Below are 24,980 nucleotides of genomic sequence, written 5' to 3'. Positions count from 1 at the left end.
TTAGAAAGAAAATTCACTTTTATATTTTGTCAGTTTTTTAAAAGTTTTATTTATCTAAATTAACTATATGAATATTCCATTTTAAAAGTTATGTCTTAAATACATCATGAGTAAATTTTGAATTTATTTTTTAACAAGTTATTAGGAATATAACATTATTATTTTAATTTTCTCAAAAATTAACATATAGGATTAAAACCAAATATATCACTTCCAGATTTTCGAGCTCTTATCCTTGCTTCTTCAGGAGTAAGACTTTCTTCTTCTGATGGTTCTAAAGGATTTCCATCATTGTCAAGCTTACCAGATTTAAAATCATCCATAATTTTTTTAGAATATACAGCATCAAATAAATCTTTTGCAGTGAACTCTGATTGTGTAACTTCTGGAGCTTGATATGATACGTATGGCTTTAACTATAAAAAAAGTTTGATTGAAATTTCTAAAATATTAAAATATAAAATCTAAAAACAAAGATATATTTATACATAATAATGATAACTAAAATAACCAATTAATGAATGATTCATATTCAAATAACATTTAATTTGGTTAAAAAAAAATCCAACAATGTGTTGCATAACTTCCCCAGCTGTTAAAATTTTATTTAAAAAATAACTTTTATATTATTAATCATAATAAATAAAATTGTGCATGGCACCATCTGTTGTGAGAATTTGTTATAAAAACTTTTTATATTATTAATTATTATAAAATGGCAAAAACCTTAATTTTGACTGTAGTGATGAGTTTTATAAAAAATTGTAAATGCTTATGAGTGAAGTTCATTAGTCCAATCCCTCTCAAGATATGACAAGTGACAAGTGATCCACTATCCCCCCATTTGCTCATCAAAATTTAATAGCATCAATGCTCTTTATACCCACCAAGCTACCTGTGCCAAATTTTGTTTCTTACTCTTTATCCCATCATAAGATATTAAACAAAATAGATGCCAACATACACACATGCATACCCATAGAAATTTTTTTTTTTATGCTTTGGGTTCAGAGGGTCTCAAAACACAGAGATTTACAAAAAACCTGGAGGATCAAATTTGACACAATTCTTACATTTTCTCTAATTATGTAAATGTTACACTCAAAGAATGAAAATGCTCATTGGGTGAAAAAATGGCCACAACACAATGTGGTTTCTTTAAAACAGCCACAACACATTGTGACTGCTTTTACAAGTGCCACAACGCACTGTGACTAACTCAAAAAGACCACAAAGTGAAATTCACAATGTGGCTTTCATGATATTTGACCACTGTGTGTTGCAGTGATTAAGAAAAGCCATAACGCATTCTGAACATTAGCTGATGCAACCATAATAGAGGGTGATATGATGCACAGTGGTTTGTAACTTTAAATTTCTAGGAAAACTTGTAGAACTAATGTTGTTCGGCACTAAAAATTGTAGACAAAAATGTTTTCAGGCTAGAACCTATATTTTAAAGTTACAAACCACTGTGCATCATACCACACTCTATCATGGTTGCATCAGCTAGCGTTCAGAATGCGTTATGGTATTCCTTAATCACCGCAATGCGTAGTGGTCAAATATCACGAAAGCCACATCGTGAATTTCGCTTTGTGGTCTTTTTGAGTTAGTCACAACGCATTGTGGCCATTTTTTTGACACAATGAGTGTTTTCAGTCTTAGAGCCTAACATACACATAACAGCCAAGAAAGTAAAATAAATTAAAATTTCATAATGCATAAATTAGTGTTGTACCAATAATAAAAAATTTACTAATGCTAATATTGACAACCAGTTTGCTACACATATTGATATTTAGATTGTACTTTTACCAATATCATCATCAATACTCTACTGTTCATTAGTAATATTGTCATATACTACTCCTATTACTATATTTCAAATTAAACTTCATTAAATAAATGAACACTAAGTTGTAAAATTAATAACCTAGAGTTTTGATCAAACTATTAGCTAAAATTTAAAAACAACTTTGTCTCTAATTTGTTTGGTGGGAAAATTATTTATAATAATAAATTTTCTCAAGTGCAATAAATGTAAAACTAAAGAAGTTCCAGCCCATTCCAGCAAAACTTTTTAATTTTCTAATGTTTTCGGCTATCTATGTAGCCATCATCTGAAACAAACACAGAATATTTTTTTAAATTTAAATTCAAGTGTTCCAAATATGATAACTACATAGATAGCCAAAAATGTTTGGAATTAAAAAAATATTTTTTTTTGCTGAAACATGCTGAAACTTTTTTAGTTTAATTTAATTTGAAGTTAATTTAATTAATGTTATTTTATTGTCATTTTGTAATTTTTATGTTGATTGTACTTAATAGCAAAAATTTTGTATTTGTAAGTTTGTTTTTCTCTCCCTGAATCATGGAGTGTATCTAGTATGCATAAATAAACAACATAAATAAATTTGAGTGTAAAATAAGAAAATATGGTTGCACAGTCCAGCAAGATCATTTGAAGTACAAGATCATTTTGTATTATTTAAAAAATCTATGATTAAAGAAATAAATTTCAACTCCCGATGACCCCACCCTCAACCCAGCCCAAAAGGAATGCTGTACAGTGTGCATTTGCAACACCTACTGACACATCAGTGTTCCAAAGAGCTATACTATCACAATGTAGCTAGGCAGAAGAATAATCTGTCTAGACTATGCTGATTAGTTGACTCTGAGCCAAGATCACAAAGGTCTCAATGAGCCTGGTTTGAGCCAACCGTTTATCTGAAGTAGGGGTAAAAGCAGTGTTTGAGGACATTATATTGCCCCTCAACTGCCAGGATCCACCTTTCTGGCATACAGCTATCCATGCACAACAAACACATGGATGGCAAATTCTACAGCAATGGTAAGATAAACAAGACAGAAACAATATTATATATATACGAAGTCACTTTAATCCAAAAACTTTTTGGTTGACAGTCTCACAGCACTTCCAGTTAGAAAATTATATATATATTAATAGTACAGCTTAAGATAGGTTGCATTTGTGAAAACTCAAATATTGTACTTTGCGAAAAATCATTGTGTGATATGTATATATGTACACATATAGAATATTAATTTACTTTAACTAGAAGAACTGATATATAGTTACCTTTATTGTAAAAAAGAAACAACAGGATACATAATACTGGATAAATTTAAAATAAAAGAGTGTTTTATGTATATTTATGGAAAACAAGGATGTAAAAGTAAAAAACTTTATGTTATTTCTCTATGAAACATCACTGAAGAGGGGTTGTAAATTTACAACAACCCGAAATGCATTTGTATAACAGCCATTCAATTTGTGCAATAAAGTCTTAATTTTCTAACCAGAAGTGCTGTGAGACTAGGGTTACCAACCATGTCATTTTCGCCTGGAGAGTCCAGTTTTGGTGACATTTATCCAGTCTCCAGTTTTACTAGTAATTTCACCAGGAATATCAATGTTTTACTTATTATTCTTTAATATTAAAATTTAAAATCGGTTTGTTAATTATTCTGTAACATTCACATTATTCCTCATATTTCCAGATCGAAAACTTTTGTTGAAAATTTGCATACAAAATCATCATTACGATAAGCGCTGAATTATTAAAATTAAAAACTATTACATAATAGTAGTTTATCCTGTTATTAATCCACAGCTGTAAAATTATATGGCTTCAGAACAGTGAAAAAGCCATTTTGGATTCTGGTATATTTTCTTATTAAAGATTGCATGTGAAAAACAATTAAATTACCGATTTTTACTGATCTATTTAGCTATTTTGAAGTGAATATTGTAATAAATTACAATTTCAAGTTTTGGCAGACTAGAAATGGCAACAGTCTTCTAGTGTCTTGCAACTGTCTTGATAGAACGATAATATTCTTCGTAATGTCTTTTGTCCTTTCTTCCTTTCGCGCCGTCACCAACTGTCATCTTGGTCTTGCTGTCACTAACTGTTGTTTTTCCTCACTTCTCCCCTTCCACAACTCTCTCCCTCTCAACCCCTCGTAAATTTATTATCTTAACAGCTTAGGAATGTTAGTCGTCTAAACCCCACATATTTCCTAACATTTATTAGCACAAGCTGTACAATTATTATTACACTTCTCCCGACCAATTTCCTGTTTTCTAGGAATGTAAAGCTAGTTTTGCCTCCTCATGGTGCACCGTGGATAATGTCTATTTGTGAACTAAATGAACTAGCAATTTTGGCATCCAAATAATGTGTAGGATCTGGACAATACACATCTTTTCAACTGAACTTTTCAACTAAACTTTACATGACTCCTCATTACAAAGGCTCCTATAAGTGCCCCAGTACCAAAGACCTTGGACATCAAATTAAGATCTGTCAAATTAATATTGAAGGCATGGCATTAGTCAAACAAAATGCCATAGAATTCTAAAGAATAACGAAATTGACATAGTTGTAATTCAAGAGACTCACACTGAGAATGAACACCAGCTTCAGACAAGAGGTGTGATTCCTGGTTTTGAACTAATTGGTTCAACTTACCACAAAACATATGGCACAGCAACATATACCTGTAGCAACATTGAAGATGTCCTGTTTTCTAAAGCAACTACTGATGATAACATTCATGTGGTCGCTATATAGGTTGGCCAAATCACAATCAGCAATATCTATAAGCCTCAGCTACAATTTGGCCACAACATATCATACCACAATTACCTCATACTGCTGTCTACCTAGGAGACTTCAACAGCCACCATGAGTGCTGTAAATACTGTGACACTGATCAAAATGGTGAAATGGAAATTAAATGGGCAGAAGAAAACAATCTCTACCTTCTGTTTGATGCTAAAGATCAATGTACCTTTAAGTCTAACACTTGGGGTTGTGAATACAATCTGAGTTATGCTTTGTCTTCAGATGAAAATGGACAACTGCTACCAGCAACACATACGGTCTTAAATCAGTTCCCGCATGCCAGCACTGCCCAATAATTATAGAAATTGGACTTAGTATTCCTATAATAAATAGCATACCATGCCCAAGATGGAATTTCAATAAGGCTAACTGGACCTTGTTCTCTGAAAATCTTGACAAATGTTTGGGATGGATCCCACTTAACAACAACTTTAAACTGGTTTATTGGAGCACTGTTTATTGTAGCCAAGAAATGTATACCTAGAGGATATCACAAGATATATATCCCTGGATGGTGTGAAAAAAGTGAATCTCTGTATAAAAAGTTCCTAGAATCTGGTGATCTTGAAATAGGGGATGAACTACTTCATAGCTTAGATGATACCAGGCACACTTCAAAATCTGGATTTTAAGAGTCAAGTAGGAAGGCATGGTCCCTGTTTAGAATATTGGGAGGGGCAACTGTCAAACCAGGTAGAGAAATCTTTATTACGCCAAATATTACTGCAGAACATATATTAAATACATCTAGAGCTCCTACATACCATGAATTCACAATTAAGATTAAAAAAGAGCTTATGTCCATCAAAGTTAAATGTAAATATGATACTGCATAGTCACTACCCATTATTATTGAAGAAATCTCTGCTGCTCTTAAACAAATAAAAGAATAACAACAATCTTTTTAAATGGGAGAAAAGTTGCATCCCTACAGTGTAATTGTGGTGCTGAAAGACAGATTATACATCATATTTTGGAAGATTGCCCAATAAGATCCTATCCAGGAAAACTGAGTTACTTCCTGATTGTGACTGAAAGTGCTCTAAACTATGTTTTTGACTAGATTTACATTTGTGACCTGTTCTTTTAACTAACTAGATGTGTAGCCATATGCTAAATAAATCCTGTTTTCTAATGTAATTATTAACACAGTTGTGTATATCTTTGGTAGCTTTTTCTTGTGGATATTTACACGAGTAAATCTTCTATATTTTTATCAAAAATATGTAACAAATAAATACTAATAATACTGCAAACCTGTGACATCTGAAGACTCATCCACTTGCAATGCATATTCACTGCAAAAATCTAATTAGCTCTCTATGTCAGCAAGATCTTTAATGCAACATAAAACTGTATTATTTGATAATTGTACTGCATCTATTATTTTTAGCAGCATGCAACATGCTTGTTTAGGGTACAATGTCTTTTATACAAGGCTTTCCCTTCCTTGTGTCTTTAACCAAGAATTAATGGGTAATTTTGGAATAATATTTAAATTCTAATATATATCAGAGGTATAATAGAAATAAACATAATTGTTTTATTAAGGTAACTTTAATATGAAAAACAATAAGATAATAAATAAGAAATGTCAAATAATGCAAAATAGTAAAAAAGACTGCAACATACAAAAGTATATGCAGCACAATACTGGAAGAAAAGTACTAAAACCATGTCAAATAATATAGACAATTGTAATAAGAATGATTTGATAAAAAGTTTAGTAACAAAAATTACACAGTTCAAAATAAATCCGCTATGTCATTATAATATAATATAAAATCAAATGTAAAACAGTTGAGTAATGTTCAAAATAACCACTCAGTCGGTTTGACGAAACACAAAGTTTATATTTACAATATAAATGTACAAAATAATACAAATTAGAGTCACAATTAAATATGCACAAACACTAATCCAACGACAACCGACTATTCCCGTACAAATTCGTCAAAAGAACTCCTTACGATCAAACAGACTTGTAATTAATAAAACCTCCGAGTCAGGAACAAGTTTGTACTAAAAACACTGGAGATTACTTTACCCGGATTTCCGTAGCGTCCAACGAGAGAGTTGGTTAGCACTTCGATAACGACGATCTCGATCCAATCCGATCTTCCCGATCCAAACCCAGCCGATCCCGATATGAACTCCCGTTCCCGCCGAAACTTGCTGCTTATATAGTGGTCGGCGTTTAAATCGTCCGCCAATCCAATTCGAATGTTTCCATAACGGCCGACAACAGTCACTTCCCGCCGGCCAATCGTCCGTCTGCCGTCGATTTGAAACACAACGGATCTTTCCAACGGACGTTTCTAACGGCCGTTGCTAACAGTTTTTCCGTTATGAAAGTTCGTTATAGTAAAACAGGGCGGAAATCGCTTCCCTAGGCGATTCCAAACCCTACACCTCCGCAGCCAAGGATCAAACTGCGCTTAGCTCAAGCCTGTTTGATCCAACAACAACACACAGCAATTTTACAAATGTCTTCTAGTGCGGACTGACCCTTAACTTCCGGTACAACCGGGAATGTTCACTCGTACCTACGCACAGAGATGCTTGCGGAATCTGATAAGACCCGATCAGTTCTATGGCCGCGCGCATTTTTACTATGATCTTATGCGTATCTTGATGCGATTTCCCTAGTCCGATCCATGACAAATATCCTGTAAAACTACTAGCCTGGGCGTCCCACGCCGAGGGCGAGGAACATAGGGGAAAATCCCCAATTTGTTCGTGTTCCCGGCTGCGATCGTACACCTGGCGCATAGGTAGAGCCATTACTACTTTTCCGACGCTTGTGCCCAAGCCAAATCCTATTCTGGCTGTACTAGTCTGTATTCGGCAGACTTCTACTCGGTCACCTTGGCCCGACTGCTTTCGGCCGTTCTCTGCCCTTCTCCGGCGGCCACCATCGCATTCTCCCCTTTCCAGCGTGTCGATTTTGTTGACCCGGTACACTTTCCTGACCAAAATCTTACCCCCGACACTCAGTTCCTCAGCCCCTGCGAGCGTCGTAATGTGAACTGTCGTAATGCGAACCAACGCACTGCTCAGGTACTCGTGCCAACTCTGGCCGTACCTTCGAATACCCGTCGCCGTTTCCCGACGGTATGAACCACCGTGAATGCGATTCGTCACCTTCTGACCGCCTAATTGTTCTTCCTGTGGGGTCTTGTAAGCTAACCCCAACATCCTTTCCCTCCCTTCTGGGAGTTTTACAGCCTGTTTAAAGGGTTTGCTGATACCCCTATTCTAACCCATGCTGTCTTTGGGGACCGGCGCGTCTTCCCCGCCCCCGGCGGCTTCTAACGGTCGGGGGAGCGACCTATCTTGGACTTGGGTGTCCCGGAGACCTGACCCGTTTTCCTCACTGTCGCTAATTTCACTGTCCGCTGTTTCCGAAAGACGTTCCGGTTTTTCCCCCCTTCCCTGCGTATCTTCATTCCGGTCAGCCACCTTTCGGTGATCCTCTTCCGCTACAGGTACGCCCGGAATCTGATTTACCGTGCCCACTACAGCACGTGATACAAGCCCCGACCCTCGTGATTCCGTGGGATCTTCCTTCCCCAATTCTATCGGGATCGTTACCTTATCAACCCGGTGACCGAAGGCTCCAACGAGTTGGCTTTTCTTCTTCGTTCCCGTCACCGCTTTAGGGACCCATGACCCCCTTAAACTCGACGCTTCCGTTCCCGAAACGTCCTTAGCTGGGGGACTATTTCTGCCGCTTACTGTCTCAGTTCCCTTCAGCGACCTCCCGACTTCGGGAACTTCCTCCTCTCGTCTTGCCGCGACTCTACTAGGCTCTCTGACGTCCCCGTCTACCCATGAGTTGCACCTTCTCTCTACTATTAGCCTGGGGACTTTTGCCATCCTGACACTAGGGGTTTCCGTCCTCGATCCGGCTACGAGCATGAGCCTTCCTTTTCCCCGCATTGCCTTGACCCGATCCCTTGCTTCCCCGCTGCCCGATGGGCAAGAGAGTTTGGATGCTCTCACCTCCACCCCCACACGGTCCGCTGCCTTGGGTCGCCTGCGTTCGGCCTCGCCGTCTACCCGCCTATCAGGACACCCTCTTTTCTGCCGGTCAGTTTCCCTTGGCCTATCCCATTCCACCCGCGGCTTGTTTCCTGACGAGCTTGTCCTATCCCCAAAGTCGCAGTTCCCCTCGACTTTAAGTCCTTCGGATCGTGTTTGCCGTTCCTGCCGCCTCGTATCATCTAATTTTCCGGTGATCCCCAGCCGTAACTTCAACTGTTCTAACTCTATCTCTTCCCTTCTCACCTCAGCCTTGATTTCCGCGAGCTCGGCCCGTAGCCTACGTGCTTCGAGTTCACGACTCGACCCGCTTGTCCTACGCGCTGTTCCCTGCTCGTCGTCCTCCCAATCTCTAGCCTCTAGCCGCCGCGGTTTCGCGTGTCTAGGCATCTCTGTGTGCTAGCAAGAAACAAATAATTTACCTGGGTCTAATTGCTGGTGATGCTCTGTACGTCTGCTTCTCTGTCGTAGCTCAGTTCTTCCGATTCTTTGAAGTGTAATCCAAAATATTTCGACGTAATCCAACGTGTCTAAAGTATCCTGCCGACTGCGCCAGTAATGTTCAAAATAACCACTCAGTCGGTTTGACGAAACACAAAGTTTATATTTACAATATAAATGTACAAAATAATACAAATTAGAGTCACAATTAAATATGCACAAACACTAATCCAACGACAACCGACTATTCCCGTACAAATTCGTCAAAAGAACTCCTTACGATCAAACAGACTTGTAATTAATAAAACCTCCGAGTCAGGAACAAGTTTGTACTAAAAACACTGGAGATTACTTTACCCGGATTTCCGTAGCGTCCAACGAGAGAGTTGGTTAGCACTTCGATAACGACGATCTCGATCCAATCCGATCTTCCCGATCCAAACCCAGCCGATCCCGATATGAACTCCCGTTCCCGCCGAAACTTGCTGCTTATATAGTGGTCGGCGTTTAAATCGTCCGCCAATCCAATTCGAATGTTTCCATAACGGCCGACAACAGTCACTTCCCGCCGGCCAATCGTCCGTCTGCCGTCGATTTGAAACACAACGGATCTTTCCAACGGACGTTTCTAACGGCCGTTGCTAACAGTTTTTCCGTTATGAAAGTTCGTTATAGTAAAACAGGGCGGAAATCGCTTCCCTAGGCGATTCCAAACCCTACACCTCCGCAGCCAAGGATCAAACTGCGCTTAGCTCAAGCCTGTTTGATCCAACAACAACACACAGCAATTTTACAAATGTCTTCTAGTGCGGACTGACCCTTAACTTCCGGTACAACCGGGAATGTTCACTCGTACCTACGCACAGAGATGCTTGCGGAATCTGATAAGACCCGATCAGTTCTATGGCCGCGCGCATTTTTACTATGATCTTATGCGTATCTTGATGCGATTTCCCTAGTCCGATCCATGACAAATATCCTGTAAAACTACTAGCCTGGGCGTCCCACGCCGAGGGCGAGGAACATAGGGGAAAATCCCCAATTTGTTCGTGTTCCCGGCTGCGATCGTACACCTGGCGCATAGGTAGAGCCATTACTACTTTTCCGACGCTTGTGCCCAAGCCAAATCCTATTCTGGCTGTACTAGTCTGTATTCGGCAGACTTCTACTCGGTCACCTTGGCCCGACTGCTTTCGGCCGTTCTCTGCCCTTCTCCGGCGGCCACCATCGCATTCTCCCCTTTCCAGCGTGTCGATTTTGTTGACCCGGTACACTTTCCTGACCAAAATCTTACCCCCGACACTCAGTTCCTCAGCCCCTGCGAGCGTCGTAATGTGAACTGTCGTAATGCGAACCAACGCACTGCTCAGGTACTCGTGCCAACTCTGGCCGTACCTTCGAATACCCGTCGCCGTTTCCCGACGGTATGAACCACCGTGAATGCGATTCGTCACCTTCTGACCGCCTAATTGTTCTTCCTGTGGGGTCTTGTAAGCTAACCCCAACATCCTTTCCCTCCCTTCTGGGAGTTTTACAGCCTGTTTAAAGGGTTTGCTGATACCCCTATTCTAACCCATGCTGTCTTTGGGGACCGGCGCGTCTTCCCCGCCCCCGGCGGCTTCTAACGGTCGGGGGAGCGACCTATCTTGGACTTGGGTGTCCCGGAGACCTGACCCGTTTTCCTCACTGTCGCTAATTTCACTGTCCGCTGTTTCCGAAAGACGTTCCGGTTTTTCCCCCCTTCCCTGCGTATCTTCATTCCGGTCAGCCACCTTTCGGTGATCCTCTTCCGCTACAGGTACGCCCGGAATCTGATTTACCGTGCCCACTACAGCACGTGATACAAGCCCCGACCCTCGTGATTCCGTGGGATCTTCCTTCCCCAATTCTATCGGGATCGTTACCTTATCAACCCGGTGACCGAAGGCTCCAACGAGTTGGCTTTTCTTCTTCGTTCCCGTCACCGCTTTAGGGACCCATGACCCCCTTAAACTCGACGCTTCCGTTCCCGAAACGTCCTTAGCTGGGGGACTATTTCTGCCGCTTACTGTCTCAGTTCCCTTCAGCGACCTCCCGACTTCGGGAACTTCCTCCTCTCGTCTTGCCGCGACTCTACTAGGCTCTCTGACGTCCCCGTCTACCCATGAGTTGCACCTTCTCTCTACTATTAGCCTGGGGACTTTTGCCATCCTGACACTAGGGGTTTCCGTCCTCGATCCGGCTACGAGCATGAGCCTTCCTTTTCCCCGCATTGCCTTGACCCGATCCCTTGCTTCCCCGCTGCCCGATGGGCAAGAGAGTTTGGATGCTCTCACCTCCACCCCCACACGGTCCGCTGCCTTGGGTCGCCTGCGTTCGGCCTCGCCGTCTACCCGCCTATCAGGACACCCTCTTTTCTGCCGGTCAGTTTCCCTTGGCCTATCCCATTCCACCCGCGGCTTGTTTCCTGACGAGCTTGTCCTATCCCCAAAGTCGCAGTTCCCCTCGACTTTAAGTCCTTCGGATCGTGTTTGCCGTTCCTGCCGCCTCGTATCATCTAATTTTCCGGTGATCCCCAGCCGTAACTTCAACTGTTCTAACTCTATCTCTTCCCTTCTCACCTCAGCCTTGATTTCCGCGAGCTCGGCCCGTAGCCTACGTGCTTCGAGTTCACGACTCGACCCGCTTGTCCTACGCGCTGTTCCCTGCTCGTCGTCCTCCCAATCTCTAGCCTCTAGCCGCCGCGGTTTCGCGTGTCTAGGCATCTCTGTGTGCTAGCAAGAAACAAATAATTTACCTGGGTCTAATTGCTGGTGATGCTCTGTACGTCTGCTTCTCTGTCGTAGCTCAGTTCTTCCGATTCTTTGAAGTGTAATCCAAAATATTTCGACGTAATCCAACGTGTCTAAAGTATCCTGCCGACTGCGCCAGTAATGTTCAAAATAACCACTCAGTCGGTTTGACGAAACACAAAGTTTATATTTACAATATAAATGTACAAAATAATACAAATTAGAGTCACAATTAAATATGCACAAACACTAATCCAACGACAACCGACTATTCCCGTACAAATTCGTCAAAAGAACTCCTTACGATCAAACAGACTTGTAATTAATAAAACCTCCGAGTCAGGAACAAGTTTGTACTAAAAACACTGGAGATTACTTTACCCGGATTTCCGTAGCGTCCAACGAGAGAGTTGGTTAGCACTTCGATAACGACGATCTCGATCCAATCCGATCTTCCCGATCCAAACCCAGCCGATCCCGATATGAACTCCCGTTCCCGCCGAAACTTGCTGCTTATATAGTGGTCGGCGTTTAAATCGTCCGCCAATCCAATTCGAATGTTTCCATAACGGCCGACAACAGTCACTTCCCGCCGGCCAATCGTCCGTCTGCCGTCGATTTGAAACACAACGGATCTTTCCAACGGACGTTTCTAACGGCCGTTGCTAACAGTTTTTCCGTTATGAAAGTTCGTTATAGTAAAACAGGGCGGAAATCGCTTCCCTAGGCGATTCCAAACCCTACACCTCCGCAGCCAAGGATCAAACTGCGCTTAGCTCAAGCCTGTTTGATCCAACAACAACACACAGCAATTTTACAAATGTCTTCTAGTGCGGACTGACCCTTAACTTCCGGTACAACCGGGAATGTTCACTCGTACCTACGCACAGAGATGCTTGCGGAATCTGATAAGACCCGATCAGTTCTATGGCCGCGCGCATTTTTACTATGATCTTATGCGTATCTTGATGCGATTTCCCTAGTCCGATCCATGACAAATATCCTGTAAAACTACTAGCCTGGGCGTCCCACGCCGAGGGCGAGGAACATAGGGGAAAATCCCCAATTTGTTCGTGTTCCCGGCTGCGATCGTACACCTGGCGCATAGGTAGAGCCATTACTACTTTTCCGACGCTTGTGCCCAAGCCAAATCCTATTCTGGCTGTACTAGTCTGTATTCGGCAGACTTCTACTCGGTCACCTTGGCCCGACTGCTTTCGGCCGTTCTCTGCCCTTCTCCGGCGGCCACCATCGCATTCTCCCCTTTCCAGCGTGTCGATTTTGTTGACCCGGTACACTTTCCTGACCAAAATCTTACCCCCGACACTCAGTTCCTCAGCCCCTGCGAGCGTCGTAATGTGAACTGTCGTAATGCGAACCAACGCACTGCTCAGGTACTCGTGCCAACTCTGGCCGTACCTTCGAATACCCGTCGCCGTTTCCCGACGGTATGAACCACCGTGAATGCGATTCGTCACCTTCTGACCGCCTAATTGTTCTTCCTGTGGGGTCTTGTAAGCTAACCCCAACATCCTTTCCCTCCCTTCTGGGAGTTTTACAGCCTGTTTAAAGGGTTTGCTGATACCCCTATTCTAACCCATGCTGTCTTTGGGGACCGGCGCGTCTTCCCCGCCCCCGGCGGCTTCTAACGGTCGGGGGAGCGACCTATCTTGGACTTGGGTGTCCCGGAGACCTGACCCGTTTTCCTCACTGTCGCTAATTTCACTGTCCGCTGTTTCCGAAAGACGTTCCGGTTTTTCCCCCCTTCCCTGCGTATCTTCATTCCGGTCAGCCACCTTTCGGTGATCCTCTTCCGCTACAGGTACGCCCGGAATCTGATTTACCGTGCCCACTACAGCACGTGATACAAGCCCCGACCCTCGTGATTCCGTGGGATCTTCCTTCCCCAATTCTATCGGGATCGTTACCTTATCAACCCGGTGACCGAAGGCTCCAACGAGTTGGCTTTTCTTCTTCGTTCCCGTCACCGCTTTAGGGACCCATGACCCCCTTAAACTCGACGCTTCCGTTCCCGAAACGTCCTTAGCTGGGGGACTATTTCTGCCGCTTACTGTCTCAGTTCCCTTCAGCGACCTCCCGACTTCGGGAACTTCCTCCTCTCGTCTTGCCGCGACTCTACTAGGCTCTCTGACGTCCCCGTCTACCCATGAGTTGCACCTTCTCTCTACTATTAGCCTGGGGACTTTTGCCATCCTGACACTAGGGGTTTCCGTCCTCGATCCGGCTACGAGCATGAGCCTTCCTTTTCCCCGCATTGCCTTGACCCGATCCCTTGCTTCCCCGCTGCCCGATGGGCAAGAGAGTTTGGATGCTCTCACCTCCACCCCCACACGGTCCGCTGCCTTGGGTCGCCTGCGTTCGGCCTCGCCGTCTACCCGCCTATCAGGACACCCTCTTTTCTGCCGGTCAGTTTCCCTTGGCCTATCCCATTCCACCCGCGGCTTGTTTCCTGACGAGCTTGTCCTATCCCCAAAGTCGCAGTTCCCCTCGACTTTAAGTCCTTCGGATCGTGTTTGCCGTTCCTGCCGCCTCGTATCATCTAATTTTCCGGTGATCCCCAGCCGTAACTTCAACTGTTCTAACTCTATCTCTTCCCTTCTCACCTCAGCCTTGATTTCCGCGAGCTCGGCCCGTAGCCTACGTGCTTCGAGTTCACGACTCGACCCGCTTGTCCTACGCGCTGTTCCCTGCTCGTCGTCCTCCCAATCTCTAGCCTCTAGCCGCCGCGGTTTCGCGTGTCTAGGCATCTCTGTGTGCTAGCAAGAAACAAATAATTTACCTGGGTCTAATTGCTGGTGATGCTCTGTACGTCTGCTTCTCTGTCGTAGCTCAGTTCTTCCGATTCTTTGAAGTGTAATCCAAAATATTTCGACGTAATCCAACGTGTCTAAAGTATCCTGCCGACTGCGCCAGTAATGTTCAAAATAACCACTCAGTCGGTTTGACGAAACACAAAGTTTATATTTACAATATAAATGTACAAAATAATACAAATTAGAGTCACAATTAAATATGCACAAACACTAATCCAACGACAACCGACTATTCCCGTACAAATTCGTCAAAAGAACTCCTTATGATCAAACAGACTTGTAATTAACAAAACCTCCGAGTCAGGAACAAGTTTGTACTAAAAACACTGGAGATTACTTTACCCGGATTTCCATAGCATCCAACGAGAGAGTTGGTTAGCACTTCGATAACGACGATCTCAATCCGATCCAATCCAATCTTCCCGATCCGAACCCAGCCGATCCCAATACGAACTCACGATACGAACTCCCGTTCCCGCCGAAACTTGCTGCTTATATAGCGGTCGGCGTTTAAATCGTCCGCCAATCCAATTTGAATGTTTCCATAACGGCCGACAATGGTCACTTCCCGCCGGCCAATCGTCCGTCTGCCGTCGATTTGAAACACAACGGATCTTTCCAACGGACGTTTCTAACGGCCGTTGCTAGCAGTTTTTCCGTTATGAAAGTTCATTATAGTAAAACAGGGCGGACATCGCTTCCCTAGGCGATTCCAAACCCTACAAGTTGAAAGAAATAAATGCTAAATAGGGAATAACTATAATAAGAAAAAATTAATATTGTTACTCTAAAAGAAAAATTATAATAAGAACAATAAGTTCCAAGCTCATATTAATTTGATAATTTTTCACAAAACACTTATTCATTTTCTATGAAACACAGTTTGGAAACGCTAGCCCAAGTCATTATATTTGATAAATATGTTACAATTTGCAGACATATTGAAAAAATAGTTTGGCAATAAGGAGAGAAATATTATGGTATCATTATGCTTTATTCTTTTCAAATTTTCAGTCAGTTATCAACTACTGTCTACCAGTTTGGGCCATTTCTGCTCCTTATTTTCAAAAAAAGGATAGTGGTACACTTAACAAAATTTATCTACTCATAAACAAACTTTTTAATCTAAGAATTGTGGATAATACCAGATGCAGACTTGTTTTCCAGCTTTAAATAAATGTGCTGAATATTTTGATAATGTTTTATTTTTAAAATATTTTTATGGCATATTCAACATGAACTCAAATTGAATTTGAGTTTGTGTTGAGTTCAAGCTCCTGTTCATGTTACTTGCAACATAAAATGCATTGTTCTTCCTTACTTTCATCTAGCTATCTCTAAGAGGTCCTCTTTGTTAGACAAATAGAAAAATCTGTTTTATAATATCTCTCATTTTAAAAATCTTTGTTGTCATATTATTCAAATTTAAATACGTTTAATTAGTTTTTAAGCAGTCTTTGTAACAGAGAAAGTATGGCAATTGGTCAAAAAATGACACTCCCAAGGTTTTTACATTTTTGGACTTAAGACACCTTGAAATGTCAAGAAATGCAAAAAAATTTGAGAGGTTGTAATTTCTGTGTAGGGGGGCACAATTTTGTTCATCCTGTTTGAAGCTTAATAACTCCTATACTTTTTGTCGAAAATTTTTGAAATTTTACAGGGTGGTTTGTTTATTAGAGGGATTGATGTTATTAAATTTTGATGGTTAAATGTCTAGAGCAGAAGTCAGCAACCTGCAGCTCTTTTTAAGTTAGTAAATAATATTCATATAACAAAATAAAATTTCTAATTTAAGTAAAAGAAAATGATAACTCGTAAACTCCACTAATATTTTTTAAAAAAATTTTTAATCAATTTAAAAAATCACTTAATGCTTCACTATCAGAGTAAGAACAAAACTTAATAATAATAATTGAATATCACCTTGAGAAAAACATGCCAAACTAACCTAGAAAAGATAGAATTTAGCACTTTAGCAGATGGTGCTTAAGAGGTGATTTCATATTGTTTTAATATTTTGTGAGCATCTTCGGGCAGTTTTGTCTACGGCCCTCATGGTTTCATCTAAAAATATAACCTGCGGTGACATCTTGCGACTGTAAGGCAAATTTAAAATCAGAGACATTGAACCATCACAAATACGCCAATGTGGTTTCTCCTGCCTGATTTAATTTAAAAATGGTGGCATGAACAATTATGTCGTCTTGGCAGTTTTATACTGTTCTTATTTACTTGTGTTTAATTCATCAATATATTATAGTGTGCAAAAGAAAAATATTAAATACAAGCTTCTTCTAGTATTGAGGGTAATATTTAATATGGCTGGAGAAAAGAGAAAAGTAGAAGAAGAAAATTGAGAATTTAGAAGTAAACGGATGCAGTTGTTGCAAATTTAACATTCTTTTCAGTGTGTTTAATATGTAAAGGAAAGTTTTCTAATAACAAAAAAATCAAATGTACAAAGGCATTTTCTTAATAAACATAAAGCATTTGCAAACACTAATAGAGAGGGAGAAGAAAAAAGAAAGACAGTAGAATGTCAACATTAAATAAACTTAAGTGAAGGTACATTTTCAAATTAGATAAAATCAAGTAATAATACAACTACTGCTAGTTTTGTTACAGCTCTAAAAATAGTGAAATGGGGAAAGCCCTTTATGGATAGCAATTTTGTGAAAGATTGTTTTATTAAAATGTTTGAATATCTTTTTTGCAATTTTAAAAATAAAACAGAAATAATTGCTAAAATAAAAGACATGCCATTGTCCTCTAAGACTGTAAGAGACAGAACTGTTCTTACGGCTGAAGATGTAACTAGTCAGCAGGTTAAATCCAACATCAGGATTGTCTTTACCTGTGATGAATCTTGCAATGTGAATGATATTGCACAGGTTGTACTTATTTGTAAATAAGTTAACTCTGACAGACCTCAGAAAGAGTTACTTGATATACTGCCACTTACAGAACAAACTCGAGGTGAGGATATAGAATCTGCTGTTATCAATTATTTAAAAAGTAAAAATATTGATATATTAATAAAATAGTAACAATTGCAACCAATGGAACACCAAGTATGAAAGGTGAAAAGAAAGTTTTGTTTCTATGTTTAAAAACCAAATTTTGCACAATGTTTTTCACTGAACAATCCATCAAGTGGAACTCTGTTCACAAACCTTTCCAAAGGAAATAACATTAGTTATGGACCTGGTTGTACAAAGTGTGAACAAAATAATGGCAAGACCACTGTATCATTGGCAATTTTGTGAACTTCTTAATGAAGTCAATAGCCAATATTCTGATCTTTTACACAATAAAGTAAGATGGCTTTCCAGAAGAGCAGAGGTGCTAATGCAATTTGCTTCTTGCATTGAAGAAATAAAATTATTTTTAAACCAAAGATCTTGAATACATTGAGCTCAATAATCACAATTGGTTACAATAATTTTATTTTATGATGGACATGACCTCACATTTAAACACACGAAACAAGAAACTGCAAGTGAAGGGAAATACAGCTATTTTGCTTTTAGAAGTACTTGCTTTTGAACAAAAATTATGTTTGTTTACCACAGACTTAGAGAAAAGTACATTGCTACATTTTCCTATGTTGAAGAAATATCAACAGGATCATATTTCAATAGATTTAACACGTTTCATGCAAATAGTGGTAAATACGAAATTGAAATTTAGTGAGAGATTTAAAGAGTTTAGAAAGGAAAAGGCAAGGCATTTTTATTGGGGCCACTCTAAATAAATTCTACCAATTTGAATATTTCATCTTTTAGTGATATTGATCAAGCAGTTTTTCAACTAGACCTAGCAGATTTAAAAATCAAGGAAATGTGGAGCTCAAAATATGTAAATCTTAAAAGTGAATTAGAAAATTTAGAGAGACAGAAATCTACTTTTGCTGCACAACATAAATAATCTGACAGAAAATCTTAAAAGGCAAGGTCTAGTTGTTTTTGGTACTTGAAACAGTTTGCCTGATATTTAGATTCAATTAAAAACATGCATATGGACTTCTGTCTATTTTCAGATCAACATATTTTTTCAAATAGACATTTTCAAACATAAATTTTATTATAAATAAACTAATAAATCAGTTGAACTGTGTGAATGTGCCATCTTGTTTGAAAATGAAAGTAACATCATATTTCCCAAATTTTGACAAACTTCTTAAGAAATTCAGCAACAAAAATCTCATTAGAAACTATATATTGTTCTTACTTTTTTATGAAGTTTTCTATTTTAATTTTTATTATTCATAGAAGTTAAATATATTATATTTGAAATCTTAGCATACTGTTTGACTACAGAAAAATGTTAATATATATGTAAGAATGTTTAAAATCACTTATTTTTTACTTTAATAATTATGACTATTGTAACATTGATAATAAGTAATTGAATTGCAGTGCATTTTATTACAGCACCTTTAAGCAAAGCACAAATAAAATCCATTTTAACCAAAAAAAAAAAAAAACACATTTTAGGCTCAATTTTCAAAAATTTATATTTCATAATTCAAGTTGCTGACTTGTAGCTCTGTAAGTATTATTTTGTAAATATAATTCTAAAAATGGCTCTTTAAGAAAAAACGGTTGCTGACTCATGGTCTAGGCCAGGGGTCACTAAAGTGGTCAATATCGACCCCCAGGGGTTGATAAAACATTATTTGGGAGTCAATGAAAAGACTAAAACTTACAAATTTTGAACTGAATATTGCTAAGCTTGCTAAGCAGATCATCAAGCTTATCCGTCTCATTGATTGTCAGTTACAAAAATTATTATTAACATATATACAATAAATGTAAAATTAAAAAATATATATTAAAATAATAGGAGATTTTTTTTTGCTTGTAACACAAAACTTTTTAGTGGGGGTCAATGTGAGGTTTCGAAAAGTTGTAGGAGGTCGACGATCAAAAAAGTTTGGCGACCCCTGGTCTAGGCAGTGGAAAGATAATGGGAGTCATGTGTATCTCCTGTAGGTCAGACTTAATGATGATTTTGCTCATTATTAGAATTTACCATTTTTTATAAAACTCATCTCTATCCTCAAAATTAACATTTTGCCATTTTATAATAGTTAAAAATATAAAAAGTTTTTAAAATAAAATATGATAACAGATGGTAACTGAAACCAAATATGATAAACAAAATTTTAAATGTTGCTGGGAAAGTTGAGAAACTCATTACTGGTTTATTTTTGTAGAGTTTTTAATGGGGTGTTTGTTTTTGCTATTGTGGGGTTTAGGTTATCCCAAGTTATGTAAGACTTTACTTCTGTATAAATATAAATAAATAAATTTATAACTCACTTTGCAATCTGTCAAATCTGGTACAACCAATTCTGGTAAAAGTTCAGGAAAATACTTCTTTTCAAGTTTTTCCCCATTTGGAAAGTGAAGATAAGAAACACGAAGGCCACGATCTACAAAAGTATATAATGTTTTCCTTTTTAATTAAAAGTAGAGAAAAATGTAGCACAAGATATACAGCTACAATAAGCATCAATAAAGTTAAACCACACACAATTATAAATAAAAAAAATTTACATATTAAATTAAAATATTTATAATAATAGATAAATTTACATATTAAATTAAAATATTTATAATAATAGATAAATTTAAGTATTTGTAATAGATAAATATATATATGCAGGCATATAAATTGAATCTTTATGAGTGAAAACATCTCTTTGAAACTAGAAACTGACTTATACAATGAGTAATGACTTTACTGTATAGAGGTAAATAAGTAGAACAGCTTCTAACAATTGAATAACTAACCACAGTACCTTTAAATAGTCCAACACCTTTGTTTCTCTAAAAAAAAATGCTTTCAATCTTTTCCTAAGATAATCTTCAGGTATTAATCAAACAAAAAATGAAATGTCTGAAGAACACAATGTATTTCAAATTTGAAAACTCCAATCAGATGCGTGTATAAGAATGATGTACTTAAATTATAAATGTTTATCAAAATATGTTTACTATGCATGAGAAATACATTTCTCTTCTTTATAATTAATACATCCTCCAAGTTGGTTTGCTTTTAAAATCTCCAGGGCTTCCAATTGTTTGAGTTGTTCAGTAATTTAAGTGTCATTCTAATACATGCACCTGATTGAAATACATCATGTTCTTCAGATGTTCCATTTTTTGTTTGATGAATACCTGAAGATAATCTTAGGGGAAAATCAAAAACATTTGTTTTATAGAGAAATAAAGCTGCTGGACTAGATAAAAGTACTATGGTTATTTATTTATTTGTGAAGTCCAGTTTCATGACGACTTGCTCCTAACAGTCACTGTGCACTATTTATTATAATTCCAGCAGCACCACAAAAAAAAAAAATATTTCCAATCAAAATTTGTGTTCGGTAAATGTTTAATATCCTAAGACAAGTTTAAATGTTTGGAAATTATACAATAAAAACTGAAAGGAGTGTTCAGACGCCATACCAAGCCAAGGAATTGCCCAAGATCAAACCAATTATCAGTGCCCTAACTAGACAAGTGCAATTGGTATACAAATGAGGTATCAAAAAATTATCAGAATTATATTTTTATTTTCAAATTTTAAATTTTTCTGCTCTAGAGACCATTCTATAACTTTTTGGTTAAAGTTAAAAAATAATCAATTTCTATCATATTTCTTTCTTTATATTTGTTTTCAAAAAAAGGGAGGAGTCAAAAATAAAATTTTGCACAAGGCACATGAAAAGCTGGTGATGATACTGCCCATCATTGCCTATCTAGAATGTGAACTGTAAAGAGATATTCAAAAGAGTTCCAAGATAGACATAGTACAGTAGTGTCCCACAAACTCAACTTGTAGACTGAGAAGGTAATGAGTTATCAAAAGTGACAAGTTTTAAGGCTGAGCAATGATGCCAGTCTAAATAGCAGAATTTTCATAAGAGTTTTATATGTGCAAATTTGTATATGTATTAACTATGTACCAATACAAGAAATCCTCGTTAATTCGAACTAGATAGTTTGAAATCCCGTTAGTTTGTAACTGTACTTTTGTCCCAGCAAGCAGGGGTGATATTCGAAATATTTAAGAAAGGGTTCGCTAACAAAAAATTTTTCCTTAGCAATTTTTTTTTCGCTCAAATGGTGCATTACCAAATGGTTATGACTCGCACACGTCTAACAACTAACTGGCTACTCCCTGGAACCGGCTCATGCTCCGAGCAGTTTTCTTGGAAACCATGAATGGTCTAAGGCTCTAGTTTAGTAGTGTTACAGAGTATAATACGTATATTTTAATATATTTTTTAAAAGAAACAAAACCACCGAGAAATGTTACGTGTGTTTAACAAGGTTCGGAAAACTTTGAAAATTTTAACAACGGGTTCGGCCGAACCTGTGCGAACCCACTGAATATCACCACTGCCAGCAAGGGATATAAAAATTTACATGTTAAGAAATTCAGTAAGTTCAAAATATGATTACTTCAAACTTTGAAGTAAAAATTCTGTCTGAACTCTGATATGCATATGTTAACTGGCTCTTTGCTATAAGAAAACAATTAATTAATAATATAAAAGCCATCATCTGTGTGTGTGAATTTCTTATAACTCCTGAAATTTTTGTCCAATCCAGATGAAATTTGGTTATATTTGTTTTATGTTCTGACAGAAAGTATAGGCTATTTATTTTGTGAAAATATTAGCTATATAGAATAAACATTTTATCAATTTCAGATCAGTGATCACACTTACATTGCAGTGAAGTCATTGACTTTTTTAGTGCATGCTTGACAACAGAATTTCCCTTAAATTGTGTTTTTAAACATTTTGGCAAATGGCATGCTTTAAACTTACTTCGTTAAGTTTAAATTTAAAAGAAATAGCTGCATCGTGTCACTTCTATAACAATTAAAAAAACTTTTATAGTGACCATGTGACGTTCTATTATCCGATTGGAAGTAACGATCAAACAAGCCTGTTATTTAAAATATATTATTGCACATTAACTATGCCTCCACTAGCCAGAAATCAATTTGCATGCATTGTATTGCAATGGCTTACTGCCCAAATTAGAATAAAACTTTTTTCATTAACTTTAATACAATAGGCAGTGCTTGTATTTTGTTTATTAATTTATTTTTCTGGAGTAAAATATAACGTATATTAAACCAAGAAAACAGTCTGTTAGGAAACTGGAACTTCTCAGATATAAAGGGAATAGAGCTTTTGGAAATTTATAAGTTTACCAGGATATCCAACTGTATCAATTTAAGGAATGAAGGATGCATATTTAATACCAGAGATCATGTTTTGAAATTTTCTAACCCAAGGGAAGTGTTATATTGTGTGTGATCGATACTCCCTTTTTTTTTTCTTTTATTTAGTTAATTTATGTTTAATTATGCCTATTTTAAATTTTAATTATATTTTGTTCTATGAATATTTGTTTAAATTTTTCAATGTCACAATTTTTGAATTTTTAAAAGTAGTCTTTTATATGTTTAATTTGCATTCTTTTAGCATTTGCAATTTTTCCACTTGATCACAACCCAATAAAAATCAGGTTAATGTTACCTATGGTAGCGAACGTGGTGGCTCATCTCTGAAACAGTGGGGACGCACGTTCTAACCTAACCTATTCTAATAATTTGATTGGCAATAATTATGGTAATTTATTAGAATAAGTTAGGTTAGGTTAGAACGTGTTTCCCCACTGTTTCAGAGACGAGCCTCCACATTCGCTACCATAGGTAACATTAACCGTATTGTATAAACCTAAAATATTTTACCAGTTTATATAATCTAAGTACAATAATATGTTTGACAGTACTGAGGAAACTATAACATCGAAAATTCTGGTGAATGTTTAAGTTAAATATTTACATTTGAAACAAAATCAGAATATTAAACAGAACATTCCAAAAAGAAAAAAATTTGCCATAATTTTATGTCATTAATTAAATTATTATTTAAATGTTTTGCAACAATATAGATTGATGAATTTATACAGTACTTACTATCTTTAATAAAATAAATAAAATATACCCATAACTTTACTTACGATCTACTAAATTATTCTTTTGTAAATTATCTCTATATTGTTTAGGTCCTCTTTTATTAGGAAAATAAAAATTTCTAAAATTTCTTTTCCCATTTACAAGTTGTGTTGTACTAAATCTTCTCGTTTGAATCAAGAAACACATGTTAGTCGCCATTTTGATTATTTTAACCCACAGATGGCGACACTATCACAGAATAAATTTATCTCAAAAATAATAATAAAATAATGTAAAAGAAAATAATAATAATAATACGAATTTGCTACATTTAATTTAAAATATAATTTAACAATATAAAATTTGAATATTTTCAGTAATCGAAGATTTATAGTTAAGATATAAATAATTACATTGTTTTTTAGTTGTAAAGTAAACAATTAAATTTTTAGGCAGCTTATAAAATTTAAAATATAATGTTTCGTTAGAATATCAACTCGAAAGCAATCGAAAATGTCCAATATAACATTTATTTCTTCCCCATTACTCATTATAGATTATTCCCTTTCATCTTTATAAACCTGCTTTTCTGGATAACCCATCAAGCTTAGTTGATCCATTTACATTAATGAGAAAGATTTTGAATTTATAAATTTCAGAATAAAAATTACAAAACTTATTCAAACAAATGTTTTAAAAGGGCAACATTCTTGTTTTCAAATGTCTGATCTTTAATCAATCACTTCTTCAATTCTACAAGAAATTGACAATAAAAAATATCAAATGGTTTTGTAGAAATTCTTAAAATTTAATATAATGTAAAATATTAAGTTTTAATAGATATTTATTTGACTTCAGTACAAAGTTTTCTTAAGCTTACTTTTCTTTCAAACCAATTCAATAAAACGTAAACAAATTCCTGTTGAAAAATTCATAAATTTACAATATAAAATTTCTCTGTTATTTGGGTCAATATAAGTAAAATTTGTAAAAATTAAAGATATTTAATCATTAAAGTGTTGTTATAATGATAATAAATCCAAGTTATTTCTGTGATTATATAAAATTTTAACATAGAATAGGTTTATTAATAAATTTTAATTTTTTTTTTCTATTTTTATTGTAAAAAAAATTAAAATAGTATGAATTATGAGCAATATGTTGGCCTAATAAATCTTTAGTTTATACAGTTTGTGCCTGTTGATCAGTTAAGTAAAGTAATAATGATTTTCTTAAAATAT

The 24,980-nt window shown here is 37.2% G+C and overlaps 1 protein-coding gene across 1 annotated transcript; it reads right to left on the bottom strand.

Annotated features, from left to right (window-relative positions):
- mRpL41 (mitochondrial ribosomal protein L41) lies at positions 1–23,988 on the bottom strand. The gene is made up of 3 exons (XM_067271039.1): positions 23,805–23,988; positions 20,079–20,191; positions 1–416 (listed from the first exon to the last, which is right to left on the bottom strand). Exons 1-3 carry the CDS (start codon positions 23,956–23,958, stop codon positions 180–182), a joined length of 504 nt encoding a protein of 167 aa, XP_067127140.1. The 5' UTR covers positions 23,959–23,988; the 3' UTR covers positions 1–179.
- Positions 23,989–24,980: the final 992 nt, after the last annotated feature.

This window comes from Centruroides vittatus, unplaced genomic scaffold, assembly GCF_030686945.1.
Source record: "Centruroides vittatus isolate TY-2023 unplaced genomic scaffold, ASM3068694v2 contig_391, whole genome shotgun sequence".
NCBI classification, from domain to species: Eukaryota; Metazoa; Arthropoda; class Arachnida; order Scorpiones; family Buthidae; genus Centruroides; species Centruroides vittatus.
The sequence above is the reverse complement of the archived record's forward strand: the minus strand, read 5'-3'. Positions and strand labels throughout refer to the sequence as shown.

Bases quoted from the DNA above. Each gene is read 5' to 3' on its own strand.
- mRpL41 (XM_067271039.1), bottom strand. From the start codon at position 23,958: ATGGCGACTAACATGTGTTTCTTGATTCAAACGAGAAGATTTAGTACA. The intron at 20,192-23,804 runs GTAAGTAAAGTT...ATACTTTTGTAG, and splicing joins AAAGAATAATTTAGTAGATC to ATCGTGGCCTTCGTGTTTCT. The intron at 417-20,078 runs GTGAGTTATAAA...CTTTTTTTATAG, and splicing joins CAGATTTGACAGATTGCAAA to TTAAAGCCATACGTATCATA.